This window comes from Mycena indigotica (assembly GCF_014461135.1).
Source record: "Mycena indigotica strain 171206Taipei chromosome Unknown Mind.scaff0009, whole genome shotgun sequence".
Lineage (NCBI taxonomy): Eukaryota > Fungi > Basidiomycota > Agaricomycetes > Agaricales > Mycenaceae > Mycena > Mycena indigotica.
The window spans coordinates 4,344,487-4,355,604 of NW_023503008.1; the positions used below are offsets into that span (position 1 = coordinate 4,344,487).

The 11,118-nt window shown below is 51.9% G+C and overlaps 4 protein-coding genes across 4 annotated transcripts; 2 read left to right on the plus strand and 2 right to left on the minus strand.

Annotated features, from left to right (window-relative positions):
- Window positions 1-547: 547 nt before the first annotated feature.
- On the minus strand, window positions 548-1,441 carry MIND_01111000 ((+)-neomenthol dehydrogenase; the record flags this gene model as incomplete). The annotated part of the gene is made up of 4 exons (XM_037367675.1): window positions 548-585; window positions 636-1,076; window positions 1,127-1,266; window positions 1,314-1,441. 4 exons carry the CDS (start codon window positions 1,439-1,441, stop codon window positions 548-550), a joined length of 747 nt encoding a protein of 248 aa, XP_037217069.1.
- Window positions 1,442-2,036: 595 nt separating this feature from the next.
- MIND_01111100 (uncharacterized protein) lies at window positions 2,037-2,729 on the minus strand (the record flags this gene model as incomplete). Its single annotated transcript, XM_037367676.1, has 6 exons — window positions 2,037-2,067; window positions 2,124-2,278; window positions 2,328-2,371; window positions 2,424-2,530; window positions 2,585-2,662; window positions 2,716-2,729. 6 exons carry the CDS (start codon window positions 2,727-2,729, stop codon window positions 2,037-2,039), a joined length of 429 nt encoding a protein of 142 aa, XP_037217070.1.
- Window positions 2,730-3,255: 526 nt separating this feature from the next.
- On the plus strand, window positions 3,256-4,508 carry MIND_01111200 (uncharacterized protein; the record flags this gene model as incomplete). Its single annotated transcript, XM_037367677.1, has 11 exons — window positions 3,256-3,446; window positions 3,494-3,551; window positions 3,600-3,636; window positions 3,684-3,771; window positions 3,817-3,953; window positions 4,008-4,080; window positions 4,130-4,148; window positions 4,209-4,223; window positions 4,277-4,324; window positions 4,377-4,428; window positions 4,483-4,508. 11 exons carry the CDS (start codon window positions 3,256-3,258, stop codon window positions 4,506-4,508), a joined length of 744 nt encoding a protein of 247 aa, XP_037217071.1.
- Window positions 4,509-5,645: 1,137 nt separating this feature from the next.
- On the plus strand, window positions 5,646-6,346 carry MIND_01111300 (F-box domain-containing protein; the record flags this gene model as incomplete). The annotated part of the gene is made up of 2 exons (XM_037367678.1): window positions 5,646-5,860; window positions 5,903-6,346. The coding sequence occupies exons 1-2, from the start codon at window positions 5,768-5,770 to the stop codon at window positions 6,344-6,346; spliced, it is 537 nt and encodes a 178-aa protein (XP_037217072.1). The 5' UTR covers window positions 5,646-5,767.
- Window positions 6,347-11,118: the final 4,772 nt, after the last annotated feature.

Sequence of the window (11,118 nt, forward strand, 5' to 3'; positions counted from 1 at the left end):
ACTATTTATATGGACAGCTCTGTCATAAGAGCAAGTCAGCGAGCAGCGGCAGGGGTTCACTATGGCTGAGGCACTCACGACAACGACGCTATTGGCGGGAAGGTCAAAGGAGCAAGCTGGCCCTGCTGACAAACGCTGACAACGAATTTCGTGCGTGACACATATTGATTTCGTCATCACTTTCAGAAGTGCTTTTGAGATTCGAAGTCTCGCAAGCCGTTAGCAGCTTGAGCGTCAGGAGTTCGTTCGCTTTTCGAGACAATTTCTACTTGCTGCAAATAAGATTTGCATGAGATGTTGCCAGCGATATGAAGCATAGACGGGCCGTATACTCTTAGACGGCAGCGTTCAGTTTTTTATTTCTGCTCATTAACTTGGACATGCGATGTCTTCCCCTTCTTGATCTGGATTAAAAGGACAGGGGTGTGCGCCCAACGTAGGCCCAATGACAAGTAGAAACTCTCGCGATTGGTCTGCAGGTGTGTTCATGCTAATTTGACTGATTCTAAGTACATGTTTGGTATTCTTGCATCTACTCGAACAGCATCTACCAGGGGAGCTCGCCCTTCTCATCCGCGAACTTGCCTGGACGGAGTATAAGCGCGAGCAACGACAAGGGACGACAAAAGCTTCACCTGTCGCGCCATCCTTACCCAGCAAACACCACGGAAGCAAAACTGCAGCACCCTCCTCGATTGTTTTCCCGCCAGCAGCGAAGCCGTTCAGCTTCGTCGCGGTGAACCCTGGCGAGACGGTGTTGACCTTGATGCCCTCGTCGCGCAGCTCGAACGCCAATGCGACCGTGTACGAGTTGGCTGCAGCCTTGCTCGTGTTGTAGGCGATCACGGGGTAGACAAACGCGGGGAGGGTGAATGACGACATGACGGTGTTGGAGGCCATGCCGGTGGAGACATTGAGAATGACACTGGGGACATCGGCGGTGTGGGCTTTGCGCAAGAGGGGGAGGAATGCAGAGGTGACCGCCATCAGACCAATGAGGTTGGTCTCGATCCCAGTTCGGACAGCGTCGAGGTTGGGCGTCGAGGCGTTGTGTTGGACGGTAAAGTCGGCCACGCCTATAGAAGAGGTCAACGGCGAGGGGGGCCATGGGCAAGACAAGACACACCAGCGTTGTTCACGAGAACATTTAGTTTCCCCTCATCGGAGGTGATTTTCTGCACAGCGGCGGCAATCGATTTCGAATCGGTGACGTCTAGCTGGACGAGCTTCACGGCCGCGCTCGCATTCGCCGCTTTTATCTTCGCTCTAAGCCGAATCAGCTCTCGATTGCAAAATCGGCAAACCGCACTTACACAGCCTCGTTACCAGCATCCTCTTTTCGGGACGCAACATAGACGGTGTGGCCCTTGGCGGCGAGTTGTTGCACCAGGGAGAAGCCGATGCCAGCGTTGGAGCCAGTGACGAGGATGACTTTCGACATTGTGAGTTATTGGCGGGTGGTCAAGAGACGTATTGGGCTTTATACACCCTGTTTCAACCGAAGCCATCCGGCCGTGGCAGACGCGCAGACGGAAGCTGATTGCGCTGACGAGAGAGGGTTGGTGTGATGCGGCGCAACAGTCAGCGATGGCGCAGAGAGGTCAGCAACTCCACGTCATGTCTTGACCGGATCGGAAACTGTCATGTCATGTGTCAAAGAAATTGAATGACCTTAGCCTCCTTTTATGTCCACTCACATCGAGATCAGGTCCCAAACTACAACTCGGACGACTTTACTTATTATCTCTTCAGCTCATCATAATAAGACGTATCCGCCGCTTTCTCGACGCTAAGGATGCCCAAGACTCCGGCGGTTTCCTCGACCAGCTTCCCCGATCGAACTCGAGAAACTGTGGATGATATCCGATTGTCATACGCTTCCTGAATCGGAGGCGCTAAGAACTCTGGGTTCTAGGCTGGTTTTATTATCCAATAGCTCGAAGCTATCGCAGAGCGCTGTCCTAATGCGAGAAGGTTCTGTGAGGGCGCCGAAAGGAAGGTTAGGGCGACGCTGCTCGTAGTTTTGATATCCTTCCTCAACCGCTGTTGCCTCGTTGCCCGAGGAAACTGTATGACGTATCTTTGGAGGTCAGTTAATAAGGACAGTGGTACCACGGACGTACCAAACAAGCCCATTCATGATATGATTGCGGGTTTTGAGACATCCAGAGTGTAAATCCTGGTCACTATCTATTAGCATGGCCAGGGGCGAAGCAATAAGCAGTCTCAGGTAGTCCCGGTGAGTTGGATCCAAAGCTCGTATCAGCAGGTAGACGGTCTATTGGAGTTGAGCGGGGTTATCTTTGCATGCCATGAATGTAGCCCACAGTGAGGTTGACAACGTATGGTCGGGGGATGATTTTTCGGTTAACTATAAGTTCGTGTTAATCAAGATGTCTTGGGATGGTGTAAAGTAGACGGACCTTGCTGAGCCCAGGCGTTCTCTACCGACTGAGCCTCTTCTGTTGGTCTGCGTCGACAGCTAATCGAAGCGCGGGTGTTTTTTGCAATGTAATTGGGGCGTCGAAGGCTTTAAGAAAGAGGTCAGTCCGAGTTGCATTAGCATTCGCAAGAGCAAGCCCACCCAAAACCGGGCTTATTGACCTTCTTCCAACCCAACCCGTCCATATGAGCGCCATTGCGGACTATGCTGGGCAGCGCGCTACGAGTATGTCAGGCCCGAGGTATAAGGGAAGGGAGCGCTTGAGGAATCACAGCCGATTTCGCATTCAAATTATTCCTTCAGCAGTCGCAATGGGGCCTCGGAGTTTCGCATGACGCGACAGTTGCGTGGTGCCGTTAGCTGCATTGTTGCCGTGGAGGGCTGTACCAATACTGAAGAACTGGTCCGACTGGGTGATGGGGAGAAGAAGGAAGGAAAGTCGTTGATGACATGCACGTGCCAACTTGGAGCTTGTCCCAAACCAATCCTTGACCTTCCTCAAGCAAGTTCGGCGCCTCCACTGAAGGCACTCGAGGTGCGGCCGGAATGTGCGAAGCTCTCCCTCCGGGACCCTCCCACTCATCCCCAGTATCAAGTTCTTCAAATTTCTGGGCCATTGCGGCCAAGCCACATCTGCCCAATTAACCTACGCCCCAATCCCGTGGACTCAGCCAACGGTTCCTGACTCTCGCATGCTGATACCCTTGCCCCATGTGCTCGTTGTATTGCTAGTCGAAAACTGTGGCTACCCAAGGTAACGTTCCTTGTCCGGGTCGGCGCCATCCCCGGAGGCGCAGCGCTGCAGCACGCTTATGAGCCTTACACGGCGGCTCATGGCCGTCTCAAAAAGGCTTATAAACGACTCCTGGACATTAAGAGCGACGACACCAGCAACCAACAAAGACTTGAATTCGAAGATAACAACACATATGTTCTCAGCTAACTTGAAGACTTTCGCGTTCACATTCCTGCTGTCCACCAGCGCGCTTGCGCAGTGCCTCTTGTACAGTCTTTTCACTGGCAAGCTCCTCACTCTAACGCACGATGCAGAAACAGCGGATACCTGGGCGCCTACGACGCGACTACTGGTGCTTTCGTAGGAGCTGTTGTACGTTCTTTGTCATATTTATCCTCCGAACCTAACTCTCGCATCCAGGCAAAAGCCATAAGCCCAGCGTCCCAGAACATTCTCAGTTCGTCCTCTGACCTGTCATCATATATCCCGCTGAAACTTCGGTAGCGCTCGAAACCAACGCCAACGTCAGCAACTATCTTACCGTGGAAGCCTACACCCAAGCCTGCAACGACGGCGGCCCCGCTGAGATCAAGCAAGTTGCTTTCCACCGGGTTGCGCGGCTCTAACCGATAAACAGGATCACCAACCCACTCAACCCCGCCGTGCCCTTCCTGGCACCAATGCTCTTTACGACGAACTGCAAGGCAACCAGCCTCGGGCTGCAGCACCAAGACTCGCGGTGGCTGGCGCTTTGTGCAACCGACGGTGCCCCCCGTAAATTTTTCCCTGATAACTTTGAAGAAGGACACAAATTGACGATAACTACAGAAGGCCCATATCCCAAGGCTGCGCTGTCGCAAACTACTTGCGGCAAAGGCCCTTCCAACGTTCTCCGTGAATGGTGCGCGCAGACGATGGTTTACAGCCTCTGGAATGCAGTCGGGCGCCAGGTTTTATGGCCGGTCTGGAGTGCGTCTTTATTTGCTTTAACTTCAAAGTTGATAACCACTGACGAGTTTCTTCCTGCAGCTGATCCATCTAACGGCCAGTGCACTATAGTGCTCAGGACTTTTCTCACTTACTTACCATCATGACAGCTGTCCACGGAAATCTCACCGTCGGGTTCGACACGACCTGGAACCAACGTGAGTCTCGTTCAACACTATAACTTGATATATCCTGCCAACTATGTCCCAGTCGTCGTTGCCTACAACCTGCCGCGGACGCGAAATCGGTGACGCGGGCAGTGGTATGTACCCGTTGCTCTTTGCTGCCTCAAGTCTTACTCCCGGTCTGCGTCTAGGTTTTGAGCATCTTCGCTTGACCTAACGCCAATAGAAACATTTCTTTGCGCCAATAGAAGGATCTGAGAACATTTCTTCGACTCGACTCATGCGTAGATTATAAGCCACTTAACCAATACTATACTTGATCATCTTTGGCTTCGTATGGCAAGGCTAACGATACATGAACTAAAACAAGACAAACAAAATGCCTATATCAACGCGAATAAGCAAGCCCAATAGTGTAAGAAAGAATATGGCCAATAATGGGAGAGGAAGTGGTGGGCGAGCGGTGATTGACGTTGAGCGAGTATAGAGGGAGTACAGCAGCGAAGCGTCTCCAGGGCCTCTTTCTCAAGCGGTTCCTCCAACCGAGCCCAACCGGAAAACGGCCACGGCAGTTGTTCATTTGAGTGATCTCCTTCTTGTATTTCCCTCTGTCCAGTTCCGCCTCGCTGTACTATACAAACACCCTTGAAGCCGAATGAGTGACAGCAGTGAATCATCAAACGACCGCGCACCGGGGGAATGGAATCACAGACAAGCAGTCGCACGGAAAAAGTGAATGGGGATTGGAGCCTTGCATGAAGCTGGAAGACGGAGAAGTATCATGGCCGTCGGACACTTGAAAGCTGGAACTGCATTACTAGTAGCCGTCAGGTTGTGTTGGAGGAGTAAAACGCAGCATAACATACCAGTCTAGATGTCGCCATTGCCAGTCTATTGCTGCCCTTCCTCGTGTGCCTTGTGTTTACGCCGGGCGTTGCGGAAGCCCACAAGGCTGCGCTGGGAGGAAGGACCGTTTCGCACTACGTCTTCATGTCATGGTTAAGGAGGCACCGACAGGGAGGTGGTGGGAGAGGTCAAGCCGACCGTAACACTGTGCAGATGAGTCAGAAACGTCGATATTAGATTCGAGCTGACCGAGAGCGCACCCAAGAAGCCCCACTTCCGCGCTAGTGCCACCAAGATTCAGAGCCGCGCCAATCTTGAAGGGTCTGAAAGCGGCATATCAACAACACAACTTGTGCATCGAAGGCGCCTCCAGGTTGCGGTCATGTCGAATACGAGATGTGGTAGCTGTGGCCGTTGCTGGTGGTATCGGTGCCATCGAGGCTGACTTGACGGGAATCATTGTGCACGTGAAACTAATCTTGGCTCCCTCTCACCTCCAACTGATACTGGGCGTGTAATCCTACCGCGAGTCTTCAAGTTGCCAAAGAGAAACGTGAACCCGAAGCCATCCTCATCGCTCTAATCTTGACGCCGTACATATTACAGTACAATCCAAGTTGCAAAGTACTTATGGGCTCCCCGGGCCAAGAAACCCTGCCTCCGGAATTGCTCACTATGGTGCTCAGTCAGACACATCCGCGAGATATCATTGCTTTCCAACTCGTCAGTAACATCGCATCTGTCGCTTAATCTAATGCCTCACAGGTTTTTCGATTCTGGTTTGAAGTCGTTAGACACTCTGCAGAGCTGCAATGCGCGATTGAACTCTGGCGCGACGGACTCCTTCGCGGCTATAATGGACTGCTCTCCTCCACGGAATGTTTGTCTCGAGCTTTCGCACGTCGCAACGCTTGGCGAAACCTCAAATGGAGGTCCCAAACACCGGTCGAAATTCAATCCGAGTCGCTCTATGGCTGTGGGGGCTATGTGCTTGTCGATGGCCTACTCTCTGTCCGGGACCCTCACGACCACAGATTCTACATGCTTCCATTGGGCCCGACTACCGATGAACAGTACACAAAAGAAACAATGACCATTGAGATTCCAATTTCCTCCGGCCAACCTCACTCGTCAGACAGAGATCAATTTACACATTCTCTGTGGCGTCGTTACCGTATACTATCTTGTTATGGTATGGACCGCTGGTGAACAATTCCACGGAACCACTGCAAGCCTATACCGAGTACCTGAATGCTCACATACGCACATTTTATCGACTGCTGAGTGCTCGAGCAATCAAGGACAGCTTGTGTCAATACTCCTATCAGGAAGACATGGGCAGAATGGGGCCCCGCGGAAATGCGTATATTTCCTGGTGAGGAGATAGACGGCTCGTGGGTTGGGCATGTGCTGAAATGCCTTTGCTGGAATGAAAAATGACTTCATGTTCCGATGCTAGTAACATATGCCCTGACTCCACTGGCAAATTGTGTCTTCAACGGCACTGCGGGCGAGATGCAATTCACTGTCAAGACACCGGTTGCTGGCACTGGCCACGAAGGACTTGAAGCCGGGAGTAGTAAGCCTGAGTAATACTATAGTACTACCTGTGTGATATGGACTACCTGCTCCCACTCATCGCCGTCCACACTCTTGCCATATGTGCCAGTGTGCCTGATCAAACGTTCAGTCTCCGGGAGCTCCCCCTCGCGAGCATACCAAGAAAACGTGATTGTGGAAAGCCTGTGGCCGCTATGCCAGTGTTGCCCAGCCAGTGCGTGCACAACCCGAAGCTGAATGGTGGGGTTGCAGAGCACATTTTGTGTGTCTGTGGCGCGAATGTCGAGGGTCTCCAGCGTGTGCGGCAGGGGAAGGCGGTGCTGCTCGACGAGGGCAGGGAGCTCCGAGTCGGGACCGGCGCCTTTCTTTGCACAAGTCTTCACGCTGAGCGTGTGTAGCCCGGGGTATCCCGCCGTGACTGCAGTAAACACGGTAACCAGCTCGTCGGGGAAGAAGACGTCGAGAATGCGGAGCTCGCGGATTGTGCCCGCATGAACACGGGCGGCAAAGAGTGCAGCGGTGACAGCCTCAACGGTTGCCGGACCACCATATAGCTCAAGTGTTGCAGCCGGGGCGAGTGCAGCAAAGGGGTAGGTGCAGGACAGTCTCTCGAGACGCGGCAGGGCAGATGGTAGCTTTCGGGCGACATGTGCTGATCGTTGTGGTTGTGGTATGTCGGGAAAGAACTTGTCGTCATTGGTGGTGGAAATGTTGAGCGACTCCAGAGCGGTGCAGCATTCCAAGACAGCAGCCACCGTGGTCAGGTCAATGGTGACGGGAATTTGTAATTTAAGGAAGCGCAGGGCAGGCAGCGCTGTATTCTGCAGTGCAGAGAGAAGCGGGCGGAGCTTGGACGAGCCGGTAAGGACAAGTCTACGGATGGTAATGGGATCCACGATGTGTAAGGTTTCGTCAACGGGGGTGGTAGATGAATGGAACTCGAATGTTTCTAAAGGGAGTGCCCGTCCATCGTCCAACGCAATGCCATAGAGCGCCAGATGGCGGAGAAGCGGTAAAGAGTCGATTGCGGGGCGCATGTCGGCGTGGAGGTGGATATGGTCGGGCTCGATGCCCCAGAGGGTCAGCTTTGTGAGCTCGGCAAAGCGCGGAAGCATCTTGAGGACGTACTCCGGGTAGCGCGGCTTGCCCTGGCTGGCCGGACTTCTCCAGAACTGGTAGTATATCTCTTTCACCTGCGAGGAGAGGGTTCGCCGTGCAACTATGCTGAGGTAGCGCCGCATGTCCCGCCGACCCCTCTGCGAGAGCGATTTGATTTCCGGGCCGTCGCCGGCCGGCGGGTGGAGTGGCTTGTCGGGATCCAAGTACCGCTGAAGCCATGCATGGTCGGGCAAGGAGGTAAGATGGAGCTGGGAAAACAGGACACGCAGAACAAGCCTTCGCAGCGTGGTACATGTGCGGCTCAGGCGATGCCGGTCCTTGAAGCATAATACTGAGGCGATGATCTCCCAGAGCTCTGGCGGGAGAATGTCGAAAGGCTCTCTGGAGTCCATTGAAGTGGGTATCTCCAAGTGCGAGTCGGATATAAGTATTCAAGTTGCTGACCGTGAGAGTAAGAGCTTCTTCTGACCGGCGCCATAGTGACCTGTTGGGTGCCGTTCAATGCTCTTCGGCGGCTCGGCGCTCGGCGCTGTTATTCAGATTGAGCAGTCGTTGATCTACTCAAGAATCAGTGGAAAATTGACAATCAAGTCAGAAACTTGATACTTTACGGGGAGTGTCAAGCGCCGTAGCCATGCAGCCCATGCTCACCGGCGTGACAGAGCATGTGAATGGTAGCTGGAGCAAAAGTCCAGGACGGTCCGAAGATATCACGAAGGAAAGGAGGAGGTGCTGACGTCAGAGATCAGAGATCAATGTCAGTCCACATCTTGTCCCAGCCTGGGCACCGAAGAGCAACGTCGACACAACCATGCTCTTTCCTGTGGTCGACATGACCGTAACCTAAAAGCTGCTTGGATGCACAAGCTATGGTATGACTCGGACACTCAGTCTTTCCCAGTCAAGTAGTATCGAATCTTGAGCAGACTCGCACTAGGGCTTAACGCGGGATTTTGGGTGCGCTCGCTCCGTTCTACTTGATTACCAGTATTTCTGACTCATTTTCATAGCGCTATGGTTCGCCTGAAGTTTACCACCCCCGCCATGACATGAAAGACGTCCAACGTCCGAAATCGTCCTTCCCAGCGCAGCCTTGCAGGCTTCTGCGACGCACAGCTTAACGTACTTCAGTCAAATCCATCGGGAAGGGCAGCAAAAAAGTAGCAAAAGTGGTGTGTCATACTTTCTACTCCTCATGACGAACGCTAATGCGGTTTCTCCAAGTCTCCAACGCCATAAACTATCCCGCCTTCGAGTTTTGGGCAGGGCTTAGGCTTCCCATGTACTTTCCTGTACCGCACTTGAATCATTTCGAGTTGAGAAATCCGTTGGGACCGTCATTTCCTGCTGCATATGCGTCTACGGCTTCAGGCCCCGGGAAGCTCCACCAAAGGGTGCTTCAAAAAATTTCCGAATTTTGGCCTCAAAAACCCAATTTTTTGGGCCCCAAAAACCCATTTTTGAAGAAGGATCGTGACATGTAACTGCGTGACACCTGCCAAAAATGGTAATTTTTACAGGTATCAAAAAGTGTCTTGCGGCGGTTTTACCTTGAAACTAACACTCTTTGCGGTGATTCACCTCTCAAAAAAAGGCATCTGTTACTCGGTGAGACGCTGGTGCACAGGCCAGTCTAAAACTTTCCTGCGAACCTCCCCAAGGCCTGAAAAACCCATATCTTGAAGAAGGTTTTCAGAATTTTCATCTCAAAAACCCATTTTTTGGACAAGGAAATCGCGATTTTTGGGCCTCAAAAACCCAAATTTTTGAATCACCATTTGGTGGAGCTTCCCGGGGCCTACGGCTTCCGACCCTTCTTCTTCTACATCCTCGTCATCATTCGGGATTCTTGAACGAGTACACAAACCGTCTCTCTCTTTCGCGCGGTTGTCCCCGGAAGATATCACCAGAGTACTTTCCGCATCCAATCGCTCCACTTGGGACAACTCGCCGACAACTCGCTCTCGCTCGGTAAGCTTTTCATGTACTTGTCGTCACCATCGCTGAAATGGTACAATATTAGTTTTCCGCTTGGCTCTCATTTGCAAACATGCTCAACAACACTAGAACGACTAAGAAGCATACATTGTACTAGCCGCAATATTTCCCTCTACGATAAATCCCTTAGTACTCCCGCACCGAATCTTGCGATAGTCAACCCTCTATCGGGCGTATTGCCTTGGTCAAGGGCCTTCTCCTCACCCTCAACGGTTGTCTTTTGTCCAGAAAGGCACTCGTCGAGCACCTTCTTTTCCGCTTTCGCGGCAAAACGGATAGTCGTTCCTCCACGGACGTTCTTGACGCTTGTAACCAGCGATGTCTCATGCTTGGGTGTTTCAGTCCTCGTATGAGAGATGAAGGTTTCTTATCCTTAAAAGAACGTTCACCTTGTTGTCGACAACATCGTCATTGGCACCGCCGTCATCGACACCGCCAATAAATGCATCATGACGGTCGAGCAATACACTCCCTACATATGTTTTGACTGGTGCCTCTGTGCCTCTGCTGCTCTTTCTGGGTTTTCCGAGTCACTGACGATAACTATATCTGCTTTGTAGATTCTCGAAACTAATGGTCAAGGACACAATTCCGATGCTGAGACAAATGAAGGAGCATGTATGTCCGTCGCAAATACCTTGACTGTGAGTAGGCTCTGAGGTTACTTGACGATACTCATAATGCTCGATAGTAATGTCGATATCCGTTCTTGATCTCCTTGGCAAAGTCGAAAAATTGAAACGACATTTCATTTGACGTCCGCTCGCCTTACTTATGGCGAACCGAGAACCTCCAGTTTCTTCTCAAGTCCATGGTCATCATATGCATGGACAAACCCTTCCGGACCACGTTCACAGCCCAAACCACCCACTTCTCCTCTCCATCAAGCCTACAATTATGTCTTGCCGTCCACGATCCTGGCTCGAGGATACGTTTTGTGGGGGGGACGATGAACTTGCATTGATACTCGTTCCGTTGTTTGTTACCTGATGTCCTTTCTTTCTTCATTCATCCCCATCCCCACCGCTACCCACACTGCCACTGCGACACTACAAAGTCTTATGAATGCGAGAAGTACATGGGGAAATACCACACAGTGTACACTGATCGTTCGGAAAAACTTTGAAAGCGCAAAGGATCAAGCCAGCAACTTTATACAACTACTTACTCAAGGCATAGATGGTGTGAACGCCGGGGGTAGGCAGTCAATTGACGGTGAATGCGACATAGTTGCTGAAGAAAACGTCATTGCAATATTTAACACTTCGGAGTCAACTGACATTCTGTGTTTATTCGGTCGGCTA